This window comes from Cynoglossus semilaevis, chromosome 3, assembly GCF_000523025.1.
Source record: "Cynoglossus semilaevis isolate Cse_v1.0 chromosome 3, Cse_v1.0, whole genome shotgun sequence".
Lineage (NCBI taxonomy): Eukaryota > Metazoa > Chordata > Actinopteri > Pleuronectiformes > Cynoglossidae > Cynoglossus > Cynoglossus semilaevis.
The window spans coordinates 11,479,087-11,496,980 of record NC_024309.1 but is presented as its reverse complement, the minus strand read 5'-3'; the positions used below and the strand labels follow the sequence as shown (position 1 = coordinate 11,496,980).

Here is a 17,894-nt window from a genome sequence, read left to right as displayed (position 1 = left end):
CAAGGTTCAGTCCAAACCACCTTAGATCCAGTCCGGGTATTGAGATATGATGACAGAGACCGCTTCACACATCACACAGATCCGTCCGCGGGGTCAGGCATACTTTTTTTACACAACACAAACAAAATATTGGAGTTGGACGCAGACATAGACATCGATACCCACTGTAAGCTGCCTCTGTGACGGGATGACGCTGTAAAATTGAAGAGCAACCAATAAACCGAACACGGTAAACAATTCCCGCTCTTCACACCGCAACCCCCTGTGATCAGTAAGCTTTAACTGTGCTGGAAAAGCTGGAGAGGAAAAAGAGAAACGCATCACATCAGTAAGGACGCACTTTTCCGCCTCTTCTTTTCGTACACCAGCGGCTTTAACTCTCGCATTTTTCATATGTAGCACCCTTTAAACAGACGCAGATGCCTTAGTTTTACTGTGGCGGCAAACAACATTGCCACAGAGCCTCGTTGTGCTGGTTTGTGCTGCGCGCTAATGCTAATGCTAACAGAGGTAATCAGTCAACTGGGCGGAAGCTAAAAGCTAATGGCTAACGGTTTTATACACATCAACTGCAAGTGATGGAGGTCATAGCTTCATGCGTGTAAACAAAACTGATGCGTAAGGTAGTTACAATAAGAATGCTTGTTAGTTAAGATTATGCTAGTTTGTTGTACCAGGTTTATGTTGACTCGTGTTGAGAATTGATCAGTTAGCAACTCGTAAGGATGCACTGACAGCTTATTTGATCAGGTCATTGAACACGTGACACAAACACTTTTTATGATCGCTCATAATCAGTTATGAAGGCAGTGGTTGTCAGCTAAACGTACACATGCGATCCCATGTTGTTTCGTTTGTTTACATGACAATAGAGGGAGTTACACGAATTTGGACAATTAATCAATGACATAGAATGCTCAAATCTTCTAAAAATAGACCCAAGGAATCGCATCAAGTGTCTACTTTTCCCGGCCTGTTTGTATTTCCATCCCTGTATCAGCAGCTGCGAGAGTCATAGCAATTTGAACATATTAAATATGGTTATGTATCTTTTCTATTTTGTACCATTGTTTTTTTAAATAGAGATGTAAATAATATTTTAAAGAGCTAGTAACAAAAACAGGAAACGTCTTTTAACAGAGAGCATGTTACAGAAAAAATAAGAAGAGGTTAAGAGAGTTAATAAGTTTATTTAGATTTGATTTGAAAAATTACCAGACAGCATGGTTAGAGGAGTGATTGGCCTAGTTTTTGGTTGTAGTTCAAGCCTCATTTTGCACAGTTTGCCAGTGTCTTGTGACCGTCTGCACCTTAAACCATAAAACCAATACTTGCATTGCCCTCAGGTACTTCAATCCAAATTTAAGAGAGGAATTGTGTATTTGCCATGGTTCAGTATTCATACTGAAGCCTAGAAACAATAATGTCCATTTTGCATTAGTTCGAGCTGATGCAGGTTTCAAACTTGACAAAACCTGATACAAGCTTAGAACTCTTTATTGTTGAAGTGGAACTGACGGATTTATTACACCGTGCTGCTGGTTTGAGATTATCTTCTAAAACTTCAAATCCATAATCACTGGATTATAAAGCACTGACGTTTAACAATGATAGTCCCAAACTAATAATCTTACTGTTTTGATAAATGTGGAACATTTAACTAATTGCATCTTCAACAGAGATATTCAGAGCACAAGCTTGAGTTACATTTAAAAATTTTATTTTAAAAAAGCAAACATTTCACACACTAAAGTTTATGTTGTAAAAAATTGTCTTGTGATGCCTTTTTTTTTAAAATTCAGAATGCCTTCTGAGGCTCAGTCCCAGGAGCCTCGGAACAGAGGACCGCCCCCTCCTGTCACCCGAGCGGGACGCAGTGCCCAGTTGGCCAAAGCTGCTGCTACATGCTCCATCAATGACAGGCGGCCTCGTGGGCGACCTAGAAAGGATGGGAGTGGGGGGCGTTCAAAATCACCTGTTCCTCCACCGCCGCCGCCTCCTCCTTCAGCTTCAAAATCCAGAAAGAAGTAAGTAACACCAAAACACCAAAAAGGGCTTTAAACTGCAAACATATGCAGAGGCAAATGGCCAATGCTTGAAGTGTGTGTGTGTGTGTGTCAGCGTCAGCCTATAACCTTCACTGGTTAGTTGATTGGTGCATATCTATTGACAATTGACCAGTGTTGTGAAAGTTTGCTTTTGTTCAAAAGTAAAATATGTGTGCATGTTTACAGGGGGAGAAGTCGAGGAAGAGCACAGGTAGAAGATGAAGAGAGCATGGACACGATGGAGAATAAACTACCCCCAAAGACAGGTGTGTGGAAATAAAACAGTTTAATTTTAAAAATATAAGATAATATCAAATGGTGGTAGTAACTTCACGGCTGTTTTTTATTCACAGAGGTTAAGGAGAAAACCACAGGTTATCGACGATCCACATCCAGAAGGAAATCTTCCACAAACCCTGACCTGGACCCAGATCCTGAACCTGACCCAGATCCTGAACCTGACCCAGATCCTGATCCTGAACCTGACCCAGATCCTGACCCAGATCCTGAACCTGACCCTGGTCCTGACCCTGAACCTGAACCTGAACCTGACCCTGTACCTGAATCTGAACCTGAACCTGAACCAGAACCAGGACCTGGACCTGGACCTGTACCTGTACCTGAACCTGAACCTGAAACTTACCCCGATCCTGATCCTATATCTAATCCTATACCCACACCTTTATCTGAACCTGAAACTGACCCTCAACCAAGTCAGGACAGACTTAGTCCAGAGCCACAGCCTAACCCTGATCCACCTCCACCTGACCCAACAGTTACAGAGTGTGCTATTAAATTAGATCCTAATGCTGAGGTGGATTCCGGGCCCAGCTCTAGTCCTGTGTCCTCCCCAGGGCCAGGTCCCAGTCAGGTGAAAGAAGAAGAAGAAGAAGAAGTTAACCTTGTTATCCATAGTCTTGGTCACAGTCCAAGCTCAAACCTCCAACCACCTCCAGATTCTGTAAATAAAGAAGAGGATGATGCATCCACCACAACACACAACACTGCACCTACAGACAATTGCAGTCCCAGCAAGGAACCCACAAAAACAGAAGGGGACGTAGCCAGACCCATGGCTCACAGTCCTACTCTGAGTCCTTGTCACAGTCTTCCGGTCTCCCCCTGTCCCCAGCTGGAGGACGAGGACTCGCTATCCCCGCTTTTCCTCAGGTCTTTGTCTGACGACTCCGCCAGCTCACCCACTCCCAGCCTGAGCCATGCCCACAAACGGTGAGAGAGTTTGAGACCAGAGTTGGCATGTATACAATAACGAGACCAAGTTTCTTCTGTTTTTTGCTAATGCTTACAATGTGTTGCTTTGTTTTGTTGCATCTGACCAAATTATCTTAACTATTTTTAATCTAAAGGTTTTGTGTTTTGGCCTGTAAATTATTTTAATAGTAATTTGCATTTCAAGTTTTCTTGTCTAATTTGTTCTCTATTGGAATTTAGCCTGCAGCAGTGTGCCTTCTGTTACCGTGGCAATGATCCTCCTTTGGGTCAGGGTCATCTGCTTGTGTTTGGCCCAACCCCTGGCTACATCCCTCTCCACATCCTCAATCGCCGCACTTCATCTGACCGAGACAGTGACTGCCATGACCACTGCTACCAAGGCAGCGAGGCCCCACCATTGTGAGTAACTTTTTGTTCAACTTAACAGGATTATTGTCAAAGAGAGGATTTAAAAAAAAAAAACAAAAAAAAACATGCTGAATTTCTTTGTGTGTGTGTTTTTGTTTGCATTTTTGTGTAGGCCCAGCACTCCAGAACAGTGTGGTGAGTAAGCTGTAGTTTACCAGTGCATGACTGATGTTAATCTAGATTTGTATATATCAGTGCTTAAAGGTGGAGTCTGTGGTTTTGTTTGTTGTAATATTTCAGAGTCTTCCTCAGAATTTGTGGAGCAGCTTGGACTCATCGGCCTTCCACATGATGTTAACGTCCAGTCACTGTTTGACCCAACAGGTACAGGAAATGACCTCACCTGCTTCTTTTTTTCTCAACCAAAGTGCATTTTGTTTCACTTGGCTTTTTAACTCTGTTTGTATTTTTGTAGGTCAGTGTTGTGCTCACTTGCAGTGTGCAGCTTGGTCAGAGGGGGTGTGTCTTGGTGAGGGCCAATCGCTGCTGTATGTGGACAAAGCCATCGATTTAGGAAGCACACAGGTCAGTACCTCTAGTATAACTGCTAATGAAAGATCACAAGTCCAAGTTGAATCAAGTTTTACAAAGTCTCACCATGTTCCTCCTGTGTTGCCTTTGCAGGTGTGTGCTTTCTGCCATCGCCTTGGGGCGTCTTTGCGGTGCCGACAAGCGGGTTGTGGGTGGAGCTATCACTTCCCTTGTGCAGCTGCGTCTGGGGCTCATCAAGACTGGAATCAGAGACGCATACTGTGCACAAGACACTCAGACACAGGTACACACAGATGAACCCTATACACACACATGATTCAGAAGATAAAGACTGTGTTTAACTAACCTGACACAAAGATAAATACACTCAGCCTCCAGGAGTATTTCTGTCTTACTTTCACTTCCCCCTTTCTTACTGTCACTCTTTCTTTTCAGCCTCTTCGGCACAATGTACGTCATGTTCAGGTACTGGTGATGTTAGCAGCCTGTTGATGTGCTGTTGCTGTGGTAGCCATTACCACAGTACCTGCCTTGATCCCCCTCTCCATCCCTCACCTCTTCGACGGGTTGGCTGGCAGTGTCCAGAGTGTAGAGTGTGTCAGATTTGCAGGTAAACATACACACACTCCAAGATTCACATACACACATACATACTAAGTAGTGACTTGTCTTTATTCTTCCTGACGCACTTGCCTGTTATTCCATACAGATTGGGAGGTGACAAGGGTGTGCTGTTAACGTGTGAGTGCTGCGATAAAGCCTTTCACGCTCTCTGTCTTACACCATCACTGGACCAGGTGCTGACCAGTGGCTGGAGCTGCAAGGTGAGACACACAAAATATTTTTGCATTACATAATGTTTGGTAGTTATTTTTGATTAGGTCACACAAACATGTACTAAAAACCTGACTTCAAAACTCTCAATAGAACTGCAGAGTCTGCCGTCGTTGTGGTGTGAGGTCTTCAGGCCAATGGGCAAATCACCCGTTTCTATGTGAGTCATGTGACCTGGCCCTGCCCTGTCCTCTCTGTGGCCACACCGCCGGCCTTTATGGACCACAAGAGTATCTCACCTGTACTTGCTGCTACAGGTATCTGAATAGATAAAGGAATTCTAGACCCGGTCATAAAACTGTTATAAATTGATTTTCCTGCTTACAGAAAATATTTCAATCTATTTGTTCTGTTTCAGGTGTGTCCACACAGAGTGCATTGTCCAGAGTGGGGAGGGCAGGGCAGGGTCTGAAACATACATATGCTCCACCTGCAGGACTCAGGAGGAGGATGTAATTCCAAGAAGTCCCACACAAAACAGCCCAACCTGTCTACACCTCGTTCCCTTAAAGTCTCTGTCCCCAAATATTTTACAGCCACCAGACAACAGTCATACTGAGAATCCACCCATCAGTTCCATTCCACCGCAAAGTCTCAAAGTAGCCCTTATGGATATGTCAGAGGTTGAGAAAATCAATGAACCTACACACACAAATTTGCCAGAACCTCAACGGAGTTCCACATCTAGTCCCATTAACTCATTAGAGTCAAAGAGTCCAGGATCTGTTCACCCTGAGATTCAAGAAACTCCTGCTCAAGATAATCTGTCAGAGCTCTCCAGAAGTCAAGAAGCAGTAGACAGTTATCCGCCTGAACTTCAGCAAACTTGTGCACCTGCATCCCCCAATCTATCAGAAGTCCCCAAAAGTCCAGATTCTTTTGTACCTGATTCAACAGATCTTCAACACCCTCCTATTCCTCTCAATGAATCAGAAGTCTTCGATAGCCCTCAACCCATTCAACCTGATCTTACAAACTCCCCTAAGTCAAATCTTTCAGAGGTCTCTGAAAATCCCAAACCCATTGAACTTGATTCAGCTGAGCTCCATCACACTTCTTCAGGTCCTAATTCAGATACAGTTGAGGAGCAGAAGGCTCCTGAAGCTCTCCATCCTGATCCATTGGAGATCAAACAGTATCCCACACTGCCTCACCCTAACTCTGAGGTCCAACAAAGCAGCCCACCCAGTGACTTTGATCCATCGGATGTTGAAAAAGGTCCTGAACTGGTTTGTCACGATTCAACAGCGCTGCAAACCAGTACCACACCAACTCACCCTGGTCTCCAACAATATTCAGAACCTGCTCAACCTGATCTATCAGACTTTCAACATCAAACATCTACTAATTCTGATCCATTGAATTGCTCACCCACTGACTCTATTTCATTAGAGCTCCCATTGAGTTCTGTAACTGTTCACTCTGATTCTACAGACCTCCAGGTTAGTTCTGAATCTACTCAAAGTGATCCAGTAGAGCCTCAACAATCTCCAAAACCTGCTAACCCTGATTCACCAGAGATGGAACTAAATCTTGAACCTCTTCAACATAAAACTTTAGCGGCCGAACCTACAGATTCTGAGCCATCTGATGTGCAGAAATGTCCAAAATCTGATCATTCTGATTTTTCGTTCACCAAAGACCCTGCACTGAGTCAGCCTAGTTCACCACAGCTCCAAGAAGATCAGTCATCTATTCATCATCATGCATCTAATCTCCAGAGAACTCACCCAGCTAATCCCAGTCCATTAAAACTGAAACAGGGTCCTACATCTCCCCAGTCCCCTCCACCTGACATTCAACAAATTTCTGCATTTTCTAATCCTGATCCAGTCAAGATTCAACTAATCAAAAGTCTTGAAACTGAAAATGATGATCCTTCAGACATTGAAGTAAGTCATGAAATTGGACAACATGGTCCTGAAAGTCTTAAACCTACCCACTCTGAACAATCCCACCTCATTTGTAAGGACTATTCTGAGCCCCAATGTAGCCCTTTGGAGATAGAAACACCTGCTTGTGAAGTACAACATGAAATCTTACCACTTAAACAGAATCCTGCAGAACTTCAAGAATTATTCCAAGGTGGTCCAACTGAACTTCAGGGAAGTCCCAAGCTTGAAGATAGACCTACCCCATCTCCCCCAATTGCAAAATCATCCTCCACACAGTGTCTTTCTGGTTCAACAGACCTTTTCAAAACTGAACTGTCACCCTCTAGTCCTGTTGAACTGCAACAAAGCCCAACTCACATGATTTTAACACAGGCCTCAAATTCACTTACCCACAATTTCTCAGAGGAACATCTTACAGCCAAACAGCCTCAGCCAAACAGCCCCCTTCCTTGTGGCCTTGCACAGAGTCCTGCTGAGGACACCACTGCCCAGACCCAGTCTGAAAATTCAGGCATTTCTTCGGTTGTCATTTTAATGCAGTCCCCAACTAAGCCTCACTATGATGCACCTTGTAATATGACCTTTAGTCCTGCATGCCCTGGCATTTCATCTTCACAGAGTCCTATACAGAATGATAAATCTACACTGGACCACAAGACCTCTGGTTTTGCCAGTTCTGTTCACCTGCATCATGAGACTGAACAGGATACTTCTACACTGGACCAGGACACCTTACCAGTCTGTCATGGGTCTACCCAGACTAAAAGGAGACATACCTCAGCCCCATGCAGCCCCGTACAATCCAGACTCAGACCTACACCAGCATGTAGTCTGTCTTTGCCTGGAAGCCCAGTACAGGTCGACTCTACACAACATTTAAGACCTTTACTGCTGAGCCCAATAGCTTCTTATCTTACTGAACAGTCCACACTGACAGGGGAAAGCTCTGAAAACTCAAATGTGGAGTTGTTATCTGTCAAAGTTAGCTCTGCACAGTTGAGTCCAAATAAAGATGCCCAGACACTGGAAAGTAATCCCACCTTTGAAAATCCTACCATGCACCACAACATGGATGCTCAACTTTCACACCAGAGTAGCATGATTAGTCCAGAACCATCCAGTCCATGCAGTATCCTTCCTGTTCCTCCACCAGAAAGCCTTCTTCACACTAGCACTTCAGTGGAACACAGTAGCCTAACCCTCTCACCTAGTGCTGATAAAGTGGAGGAGACTTCATCCCCTTCCAGCCACATTCATCAAACGCCTTTAAATGACACACATTCTGGCAGCATGGAGGCTAAAGCTGATCCTCAGCCCCAACCTGGTTTAGGTGATATTAACCTAACGCATACCAATGAAATTCCTGTTTGTCCCACTCTTCAGGCTAATTCTAGCACTATCTGTAGCGCTTCCAGTATCAACCCTAATCTCCCTGAAACTGTCATCTCAGCAGATTCTCCCTTATGTCAGGACGAAGAAATGCAAGCGGCTGTCAACACTTTAGCTGTGAATCCTGAAACAAAAGATGAATCCTGTAACCCTGAGCCCCTTTCAGTTAGTCCACTTTTTAATGATACTCAAACCAGTCCTGTTTCCAAGGAAGGTAATGGTGACTCACTGCATGCAGATACTCATTTGGCTCAAAGTCCAGTGGCCTCTTGTCCATCATCTCCAATGCATCCGTGTCTTTCAAGTCCTAAGCATCCATCAAATCTACAGCAAATTTGTCAATCACCTCCAGTGATTTGCCCATCAAGTCCACCAAATCCCTCTCCTTCAAGTCTCCCAGATCCCTGTCTGTCAACTCCTACAAATCCCTGTCCTTCAAGTCCCTTGAATCCTTTATCTTCAAGTTCCTCGAAGCCTTGCCCGTTAAGTCCCTCGGATCCGTGTCCGCCAAGTCCCTCAAATATCTGTTTGCGAAGTCCTTCGAATCCTTGTCCGCAAAGTTCCTCAAATTCTTGTCCGCAAAGTCCTTCGCATTCTTGTCCAGAAAGTCCCTCAAATCTTGGTCCGCCAAGTCCCACGAATCCGAATCCTTGCCCAGAAAGTCCCTCGAATCCCTGTTCCGAAAGTCCCTCGAATCCTTGTGTGTCGAGTCCTTTAATTCTGTGTCCGTCAAGCCCCACTCATCACTGTCCGTTGAGTCCAGCTCACTCCTCTCCCTCAAGCCCCACTCACCCTTGTCCACCAAGCCCTCCACAACCATGTCCATCCAGTCCTCCACTTCCATGTTCTACAAATTATCCATATGTAGAACCTTCCAGTCCTTTACTGGTGACTGTAGCTGGATTTAGTCCTTCTCACTGTAGTCTAACCGACCCTAGTCCAAACAGAAGCTCTGTTAGTCACAATCTCAGCAACATTGCCTCAGAGAGCTGTGTCCACCCAGATCCCAACTCTGCTATCCTAACTGGTGATAGCATTCTTCACGTTTCTCCTAGGTCTAGTCCTGCTGGTCAAGCTAGTCCTGTTCACATAACCTCCACAGGTGTCCATTTAAGCAGAAAGAGTTCCTCATTAACTAACTCGCCACACAGCAGCTCTGCACATACTCCTGTTATTGGTAGCCCACCTTGTAGTCCAACTCAGGCAGTTGAAAGTCCTGCAGATGAACCGCATTATAGCTCAGCAAATGACACTGGAACCATTTTTGGGCACACTGTTACTCAGACAAGCTACCCATTACCCATTTCTGCAACACAGAGTACTCTGTTTACTGGGGAGGTCACCCTCAGTCCAAGTCATGAATCCCCAGATCCATTCAGCTCAGATGCCAATTCTAATCTTGATAGGTTGAGCCAGCCCCCAGTGTGTCCTGAAATGAAACATAATGAGTCGTCTGCCTCTGTGAGTCTGTCCAATCAAAGACCATCCTCCCCTGCTAATCCTACTGCAACTCAACCTGCGAGTCCGGGTTCTAGTCTGTCCTCAGATCAGGATAACACTGTGGTGCCCGGGTCTAGTCATTCTCCTCATCCGGCGTTTGTTGACTCACAGGTTAGCCCTGTTCAGACACAGTCTGTAAACAGAACCAAAGTTGAAAGTCCTGTTCATGCTTCAGATTCAGTTTTAATTCAGACCTCTGCAATATCTGGTCTGCATAAACCTGCATTGTCAAAAGAAAGTCATGTGTCTGACAGTGAAGCCAGTCCCAGTTCTGAACAGTGTGAAAACCACACCATCACTGACCTTAACCCTGAAAACGTGGACAAGTCTGTGTCTAGTGCCACAGAAACAAGGGCAAGATCTCCGGCTACCGAGGACATGGATCAGACAAGCATACTATCAAAGGAAGAGGACGATTTGGAAAAATCCAACTGTGAAGGAAAAAATGAGAGTGAGGCTTCAAATCAGGCCAGAGAAGTGAAGAAGTTTGAGGTTCATCTTATTGAAAAAGTCCAACCAGAAGATGGGGAACCAGTTGTGAGGACAGAAGGACTACAAGACAAGGAGCAGGTTTCTTCTTTAGGTGAGTTTTTGTTTTCATTCTCAAGGTAAAATAATTTTCTTAGTCTCACTATAAAGGTTCACATGCTTAATTATGTAAGGTTTAATTATGTATATAGACGTGGTTCAGAACAAATGTTTAATCATTTTTTTGTTTTGTTTGTAGGTGTTGATACATCACTCCTTTCTGAAGACCCTCGGATGTCTCCCTCCACCCCTTTACACCTACAACAATCTTCTTCCTCCCCTTTACCTCAAAAACAAACTCCTTCTCCTTCCTCTCCTCAACACTCTATGCCACAGTCTCCGTTTCCCCAATCATCACCTCCTTCTGCTCCCCTTGGTTCCTCGTTACCACCTTCTCCTCTTCCTACTGAAGGTGACTTTGAGGAAGCCTCTTCTTCCAGCTTTTCCTGTCCAAAGACTCCTTTGACGCCCTCCAGGTCCAACTGCTCTCCTCATCCTTCAACGTCTCCATTAAGGAACCGCATCCTGGAAACAGAGCCAATAGCTCATCCAGAAGGACCAGTGCTTGAAACGGGGGAGAAGGAGGAGCCTGATAACACAATCATTGCTGCCCAACTACAAAGCCAGTTAGAATCTTCAGCAACAGAACTAGCCAAAGATGAGCACCAGTCACTCACAGAGAAGTCAAAGGAGGCTACTGAAAACCTACAAGTAAGGGAGGGAGTAGATGACGAAGAGGGGGAGAATGAGGAGGATGCCAGCCAGGAGGACCAGTTAGTACTAGTGGGGAAAGAGGAGGAGTCATTAAGTCCAGTGCTGGACATGGACTCCACTTTTGACAAGGAGGTTATGGACCTGATGACCTCCTCTTCTCCTCCACCTTCACTCCTCAACCTCTCTCCAAACAGTTCTCCGCCCTTCTCCCGCCGTGAGAAGTCTCGTCCTCTAAGGGCAACTCCTCCCTGGAGCTCCAGACCTGTGGATGATCTATCCATTCGTCTAAGACAGTCACCCTTTTCCACCGAAGCATCCCCTGAAACTTCCCCGAACAGGGTTCCTGTCACCCCCCCTCCTCTGTCCCCACCGTCACCTCCTTCATCTAGGGAGTCTCCAAACCTCAAGGTAACTCAAACAATAATTTTGTTTCGATTTGATTTTTTTCTTTCAGTAATTTTCCTCTTGTGTTATATCCTTTTTTAATATCTCCGTCCTGATTCTGTATTGTGACTTTTTCTTAATGTTCTTTCATCCTTCTCTACTTAACTTTCTATGTTTTTATCTTTTTTTTTTTTAATCCAGGTTCCTTCATCAGTCACAGTGTTTCCCCTGACTCCGAAGATCGGAATGGGTAAACCAGCCATCTCTAAGAGGAAGTTCTCTCCAGGCAGATCTCGGGTCAAGCAGGTAAGGAATATTGACATCTTCCTCTAAGCTCAAATGGATCATATTCCTCCTCTTCACCTCCACACACAGTTGCATGTTGTTTTCATGGTAACATTGTTTCTTTTTGCTTGATGTTATTTTCTGTTTTACTTCATTTTTGTGGCTGTTGCATTTATGTTACTGCATTTTCTCCTCTCCCTTACACTTCGTTCTTCCTTCTCCCTCTAACCCTCCCTCTGTCTGCCTCCATCTTTTTGGCCTTCGTCCACTTCATCCTCCTCCTCCTTCCTAACTCAGGGTTCGTGGTGGAGTAACCGCAGGGCGGCAAGCCCCCCCTCATCCTCCCAGGATTCTATGGGGGAGGGGTGGGACAGCCCTAAGCCCCACCCATCGGACTCCCCCCTCTGGAGCATGAGAGTGGTAAACAAGCACATCCTAACTCTGTAACTAACTAACTAACTAACCAGCTTACAAACCTGCCTAAGTATTCAGTTGACTGACTCCACTCACTGTGGACATGCTTGTGAAATTACAGACGCACCCCTGCTTTGGCTTTGCCTTTGCCTGTCTGTGTGCGACAGCTGATTTTAGCTTGGCTAACTTTATTCTTGTCTGTTTAGAGGTTTTCAAAGGAAATAGTGCCAATGTTACTTTAGGGGATTAACTATTCAGGCAGAGTGCCATTTCTTGAAAAGGTAAAACATACGTGGCATGGTGGGATCATTGTCAACAGGAGTGCAGTATTGTGTCTTGTCTCTAATCTCTGTAATCAGTGACAGAGGTCTTAGAAACACTGAAGTAGCTGTTTAAGGGTTATCCGCTTATTATGTTACTTTCAAAACATCAATGGCTGTAAATCTCTGAAAGTGAATGCTGATGTCAGCATGGTCACGAGGTGGCAGCAATGCAAAAAGAGATAAACAATAGATAAACAATATGTAAGATGAACGCAAACACGTAAACAGTCCATTAAATCGCACAGTCAGGACCCCAGCTGACATCATCACACTTTCAGTGCTTCCATTTCATCTGGTCATTACAGAAACACCATGCTTTTTCGTATTGTTTTTTCTTTAACTTTACACTCTCTTTTACAGAGCCGTGGTACAGGGTTTCCTGGCAGGAGAAGATCCAGAGGAGGTGGTATTGGAGGAGGTAGAGGAGGTGGCAGAGGAAGGAGCAGATTGAAGACACAGGACTGTGTTCCTGTGTCACCTGGAGTAAGAATACACACAGTTCTAACAACTCTTCAACAGCTAAATTAAGTATATTTAAGTATTGATTATTGTTGTTGTTTTTATGTTTTAGTGTGCGTACGTAGAGGTGTTCCAGCCAAAGGAGGAGGAAGAAAACTCCATGCACAACACAGTGGTGATGTTCTCTACATCAGATCATTTCACTCTGAGACAGGTACACACACATTTCAATAGTTTAAAATATACTCAAATTTATTTATACTGAAATACATATAATATAAATATATTTATTTAATTATATTATTAGTATATTAGTACTTAAATACATTTTGTGTTTGTGCATGTTTCTCTTGCTGCAGGACATGTGTGTGGTGTGTGGCAGTTTTGGTCAGGGGCCAGAAGGTCGTCTGTTGGCCTGTTCTCAGTGTGGACAATGTTACCATCCTTACTGTGTCAACGTCAAAGTCAGTACACCTACACGCACTCACGCAGTCAAAATGTGTTGTGTAATCTGACAATTTTGATGCCTTTCATTTTCAGATTACCAGAGTGGTCCTGACCAAAGGATGGCGCTGTTTGGAGTGTACTGTTTGTGAAGCGTGTGGTGAAGCTAGTGACCCAGCTCGCCTCCTACTGTGTGATGACTGTGACATCAGCTACCATACCTACTGTCTTGATCCACCCCTTCACACAGTTCCCAAAGGAGCCTGGAAGTGCAAGTGGTGGGTCCCCTGACGCTTTCCTGTCATTTGTTCTTTTTTATCTTTTATCTGTACTTCACTTGTCTGTCTGAATGTGTGTCCTTACGGTGTTGTTTGTCATCCTCAGGTGTGTGTGTTGTATCCAATGTGGCTCCACCTCCCCTGGTCTAAACTGTGAATGGATGAACAACTACAGTCGCTGTGGACCATGTGCCAGTCTGAGTCGCTGTCCACTGTGTCACCGCGAGTACACACACGACGACCTCATCCTGCAGTGTCAGCAGTGTGACAGGTAACAATCACACAAGAGTCTGCAGACTGAGCCTCCAACCACACCTGGAACACATGGCCAATAAAATCATTGATTTTAGATTAAGAATATGTTTTTGTTTCTTGTCACAATTAAACAAAACCTTAAACAAATTGTCTTTTCTGTGTTGTTATATCTGTAGGTGGGTCCATTCTGTGTGTCAGGGTCTGTCTTCAGAGCAGGAAGTGGAGGTTGCCGCCGATGAAGGCTTTGACTGTACACTGTGCAGAACACACAGCCGCGTCCCATACAGTAAGCAGAAGTCCTATTCCCTGGTTGTATGAATTATTTCATTTCATTTGTGACGCACAAACAATGATCTGTATTTGTGTTTTTAGTAAGGCCAGAGACTTCGGAGTCTCCCTTCAGGGCTCAGATCATTTCCAGGATGAGAGAAGCAGGTGAGGGTTTCAGGAAGTGATGTCAGCCTGTAATAATGTTGTAGTTGATGTGTTGGGCATTGAGTTAATTGTATTTCTGTTGTAATTTTGTGTTGTAAGACCCAAAGACCTACACTCAGGACGGCGTGTGCCTCACAGAGTCTGGGCTGTCTCACCTACAGTCTTTAGTTGAACCTCTAACATCACCGCGCAGATATCGCAGGTAAAGGATCTGCCCATTTCCTCACTGTGACTACAGTTTTTCAAGTGTACTCATCTTCCATTCCATGTTTTTCTTTAGATGCAAACCCAAACTAAAGCTGAGGATCATTAACCAGAACAGTGTGTCCGTGCTGCAGACACCAGAACCAGACCTGTCCACAGAGCATGACATTGGCAGAGGTTTGAGTTTTCTCCTACACAAAAAACACACACTGATTTTTGTACACGTGGAGTTACAGTGTTGATGTTGTTAATAATTATTATTAAGGTGAGTTAGACTGTGAGATGAAATCAGACTCCAGCCCAGAGAGAGACCATGTCCCTGATGATGATGTCATCAAAGAGGCAGAGGCTCCTGATGGCAAGAAGAAGAGGAAACCGTACAGACCTGGTGAGTAAGACAATACCTGTGCTCACCTCCACCTGTCTGTGTCGGTCTATGTGCTCCTGTCCTTACCCTCTGTCCATGCCTGTGTTTCTCAGGGATTGGTGGCTTCATGGTTCGTCAAAGAGGCGGAAAGATTGGTCCAACCAGATTTAAACTGTGGAGAAAAGACTCCACGGAGATGCTGCCAGCTCGTGATGAAGGTGACACATCTTTCAGAAAATCATGATATCATGTTTGTGTGTCTTTACAGCACAAAAAGTCTTTAAGTGAATTTTTAATTCTGTCTGTTCCTTATAGACACTGAGATTACAGACCAAGCTATGGAAAAGGTGAAAAAGAGGTACAGGAAGAAGAAGACGAAGCTGGAAGAGGAGTTCCCGTCTTATCTACAGGTAATATTAAAAATATTTACCACGAATGTCAATCAGAAAGTACAGTTGTTTTCATTAACTTCCTGTCTCTCATTGGAACAGGAAGCATTCTTTTGTCGGGATCTCCTTGATCGGAGTAGACTTGTGGAGAAGAAGGTATCAGCAGAGACAACGAGTGGCAGCCAATTGTCGGCACCAATGGGTCTCATAAAGACCTCCACTACTGCTGTGCATGGCCCCTCACCCTCTGGGCTGGTATCCATGGTAGCCAACAGAAAACAAGGAACTCTGCGTAAGTTTTTCATTTATTTTCTTGACCCTTCTTCATCGTCATCATCGACATCTTGGACTCATTTTCATTGTGTATGATTTACATTGTGTGTCTGTGTGAACGTGTTTGAGCAGCAGTGTCGGAGGATCTGGTGGATCTGTCTGATGTCCTCAGCAGTGACCCTCATATCCTAGCCACAGGACACACAGGTATTCTTTCACCTGTCCTTCATACCTCACCCTTCATTGCTGTCATGTGATTCCATGAGATCATGATAACGTTGATGTTTAAAAGGGACCGGCAGCAGTGGTAACCATTCCTGTTGCAGCGGCAGTTATGTTGCTTAAGCCTATGCTCCACAGGGAGGCACTGTCACAGCTGGACAACAAAAATATAAATAACTGTGTTTGTTTATAGGTCAGTTCCATGTGGAGCGTTCCCCATCTCCATTTGGTAAGATGCCATATGTTTGCCTTTGTCTACGCCTTCTCCTGTTTCCCCTTTACATCTTTTTTCTTTTTCTTTTAACTGTTGTCCCTTTGGGCTCTTAACTGCTTTCTCCTTTTAATTTTCCAGATAGTACATCCTGCTGCTGCTCCTTCCGTTCCTGCATGTTTACCTTTTTGTCTCGTGTGTAGTCTCTAATCTTTTTCCCACTTTGTCTTTCTTAGCCGGCCTAGACATTAGTTCGATGGCTGATGACTCGTCTTTGACTTGTGAGCCAACTGGAGCCTGTGGACGTGGCCAGAGGGCAGTGCAGGAGGAGTCACTGGATGCTATCTTAAGTCCTGAGCTGGACAAGATGGTCACTGATGGTGAGTTAATCTTTTCCATCTTGTTAATGGTAACCTAAGTGACGTGTTCAGTAAGGTGTGAGTATTGGTTAATGATTGCTTTCTGTTTCAGGAGCCATTCTCAGTAAACTGTCCAAAATTCCAGGTAAAATACACTAATCTACACACAAAACCAAATATTTGATTATCTAATGTCTGGTCAGCCAATTGACTGTTCTCTGTGCCTGTTTGTGTGCACAGAACTTGAGGGAAAGGATGTGGAAGAGGTGTTCACTGCTGTTATGAGTCCAAACAGCATCAGCAACCAATCCCAGCATAGTCATCACACACACGCTGCTGCTGGGTGCAAGACACATACTCAACAACCAGGTACATACACACGTACTTCTCACAAGTGGAGAGTGACACACTGCACACTGGATACAGCGTAGTCCTTTCCTAAACACATGTATCATTGATCAACACTCCTACAGATTTTACATACAGCATAGACCTTTCCTAAACACATGTATCATTGATCTCTGTTATCAGGTGTAACTTATCCACGTCTACCGCTGGCAAATGGCCTGATAGGAGCCACAGCTCAGCTAAGCAACACTCATGGCACCATCCAGGGATCCCTAGCCTACAGGGCATTGGGAGTCCCACCTTCCCCACCTACATGTTCTAACATGGTGACTGCTTCAGCCAATCAGCCATCAGCAGGAGAGGGCGAGCAAGACATGATGTCAGCAGCTCAGAGAGGGATGCTTAAGTGGGAGAAGGAAGAAGTTCTTGGCGAAATGGCAACTGTTGCTCCGGTGCTCTACTGCAACACCAACTTCCCTCAGTTGAGGGAGCAGTACCCAGGTATGAAACAGACATAGGCTAAACCTCTGTAGAGGTGCCATTATTACCTTTGGCACTGCTACAATTTTCTTTTTCCATCTTATGAGTTTATTTGCCTCTGCATTAGATTGTGTTAACAGCAAAACAGAGATGTGATTTGTGACAATTTTATTGAAATTTACATTAAACTGATCAGGTAATAAAACATTTGAAAGCATGACCAAAAGTGCTCAATATAGACAAATGAAATGTGTGGAAGAGCATAGTGTCATTGTGCCATCACTGCAGGGTTTTGGACTTCTTGCATCGGAACTAATTTAGCAATGTAACAATTTCAGAGTGGACAACTAGAGTGAAGCAGATTGCAAAACTGTGGAGAAAAGCCAGCTCCCAGGACAGAGCACCATATGTGGTGAGTTTGTTTTTGTTAAATATGGAGGGAATTGGAATGTTACAGTCAAGAACTCAGGGGACTTCTTCTGGAAAGATATCTCTGTAAGATACCTCTTCATTTTTTTCTTGGCAACAGCAAAAAGCCAGAGATAACCGGGCAGCCCAACGCATCAACAAGGTGACACTGTCCAACGACCCACTCAAACGACATCTGCAACAACCACAGCAACAATTGCAGCAGCAGCAACAACAACAGCAACAACAACAACAACAGCAGCAACAACAACAACAGCAGCAGCAGCAGCAGCAACAACCACAACAACAGCAGCC

The 17,894-nt window shown here is 44.5% G+C and overlaps 1 protein-coding gene across 1 annotated transcript in view; it reads left to right on the top strand.

Annotated features, from left to right (window-relative positions):
• Positions 1-92: 92 nt before the first annotated feature.
• The window catches only part of LOC103377343 (histone-lysine N-methyltransferase 2C), a 32,879-nt gene continuing 15,077 nt past the window's right edge, over positions 93-17,894 (top strand). Inside the window, exons 1-37 of the mRNA XM_025054697.1 lie at positions 93-229; positions 1,803-2,027; positions 2,235-2,314; positions 2,402-3,278; positions 3,501-3,680; positions 3,802-3,824; positions 3,930-4,013; positions 4,105-4,214; positions 4,314-4,464; positions 4,617-4,791; positions 4,891-5,005; positions 5,109-5,272; positions 5,374-10,382; positions 10,527-11,449; positions 11,627-11,731; positions 12,008-12,130; positions 12,808-12,930; positions 13,019-13,120; positions 13,266-13,370; positions 13,447-13,628; positions 13,735-13,899; positions 14,060-14,169; positions 14,256-14,318; positions 14,418-14,520; positions 14,599-14,699; positions 14,788-14,910; positions 15,003-15,107; positions 15,205-15,299; positions 15,381-15,570; positions 15,684-15,758; positions 15,967-16,002; positions 16,221-16,364; positions 16,456-16,488; positions 16,584-16,712; positions 16,875-17,192; positions 17,510-17,583; positions 17,701-17,867. Coding sequence (XP_024910465.1) covers positions 1,804-2,027; positions 2,235-2,314; positions 2,402-3,278; positions 3,501-3,680; positions 3,802-3,824; positions 3,930-4,013; positions 4,105-4,214; positions 4,314-4,464; positions 4,617-4,791; positions 4,891-5,005; positions 5,109-5,272; positions 5,374-10,382; positions 10,527-11,449; positions 11,627-11,731; positions 12,008-12,130; positions 12,808-12,930; positions 13,019-13,120; positions 13,266-13,370; positions 13,447-13,628; positions 13,735-13,899; positions 14,060-14,169; positions 14,256-14,318; positions 14,418-14,520; positions 14,599-14,699; positions 14,788-14,910; positions 15,003-15,107; positions 15,205-15,299; positions 15,381-15,570; positions 15,684-15,758; positions 15,967-16,002; positions 16,221-16,364; positions 16,456-16,488; positions 16,584-16,712; positions 16,875-17,192; positions 17,510-17,583; positions 17,701-17,867 — 10,886 coding nt within the window. The 5' untranslated portion in view covers positions 93-229; position 1,803. The remainder of the gene's footprint in view (positions 230-1,802; positions 2,028-2,234; positions 2,315-2,401; positions 3,279-3,500; positions 3,681-3,801; positions 3,825-3,929; positions 4,014-4,104; positions 4,215-4,313; positions 4,465-4,616; positions 4,792-4,890; positions 5,006-5,108; positions 5,273-5,373; positions 10,383-10,526; positions 11,450-11,626; positions 11,732-12,007; positions 12,131-12,807; positions 12,931-13,018; positions 13,121-13,265; positions 13,371-13,446; positions 13,629-13,734; positions 13,900-14,059; positions 14,170-14,255; positions 14,319-14,417; positions 14,521-14,598; positions 14,700-14,787; positions 14,911-15,002; positions 15,108-15,204; positions 15,300-15,380; positions 15,571-15,683; positions 15,759-15,966; positions 16,003-16,220; positions 16,365-16,455; positions 16,489-16,583; positions 16,713-16,874; positions 17,193-17,509; positions 17,584-17,700; positions 17,868-17,894) is intronic.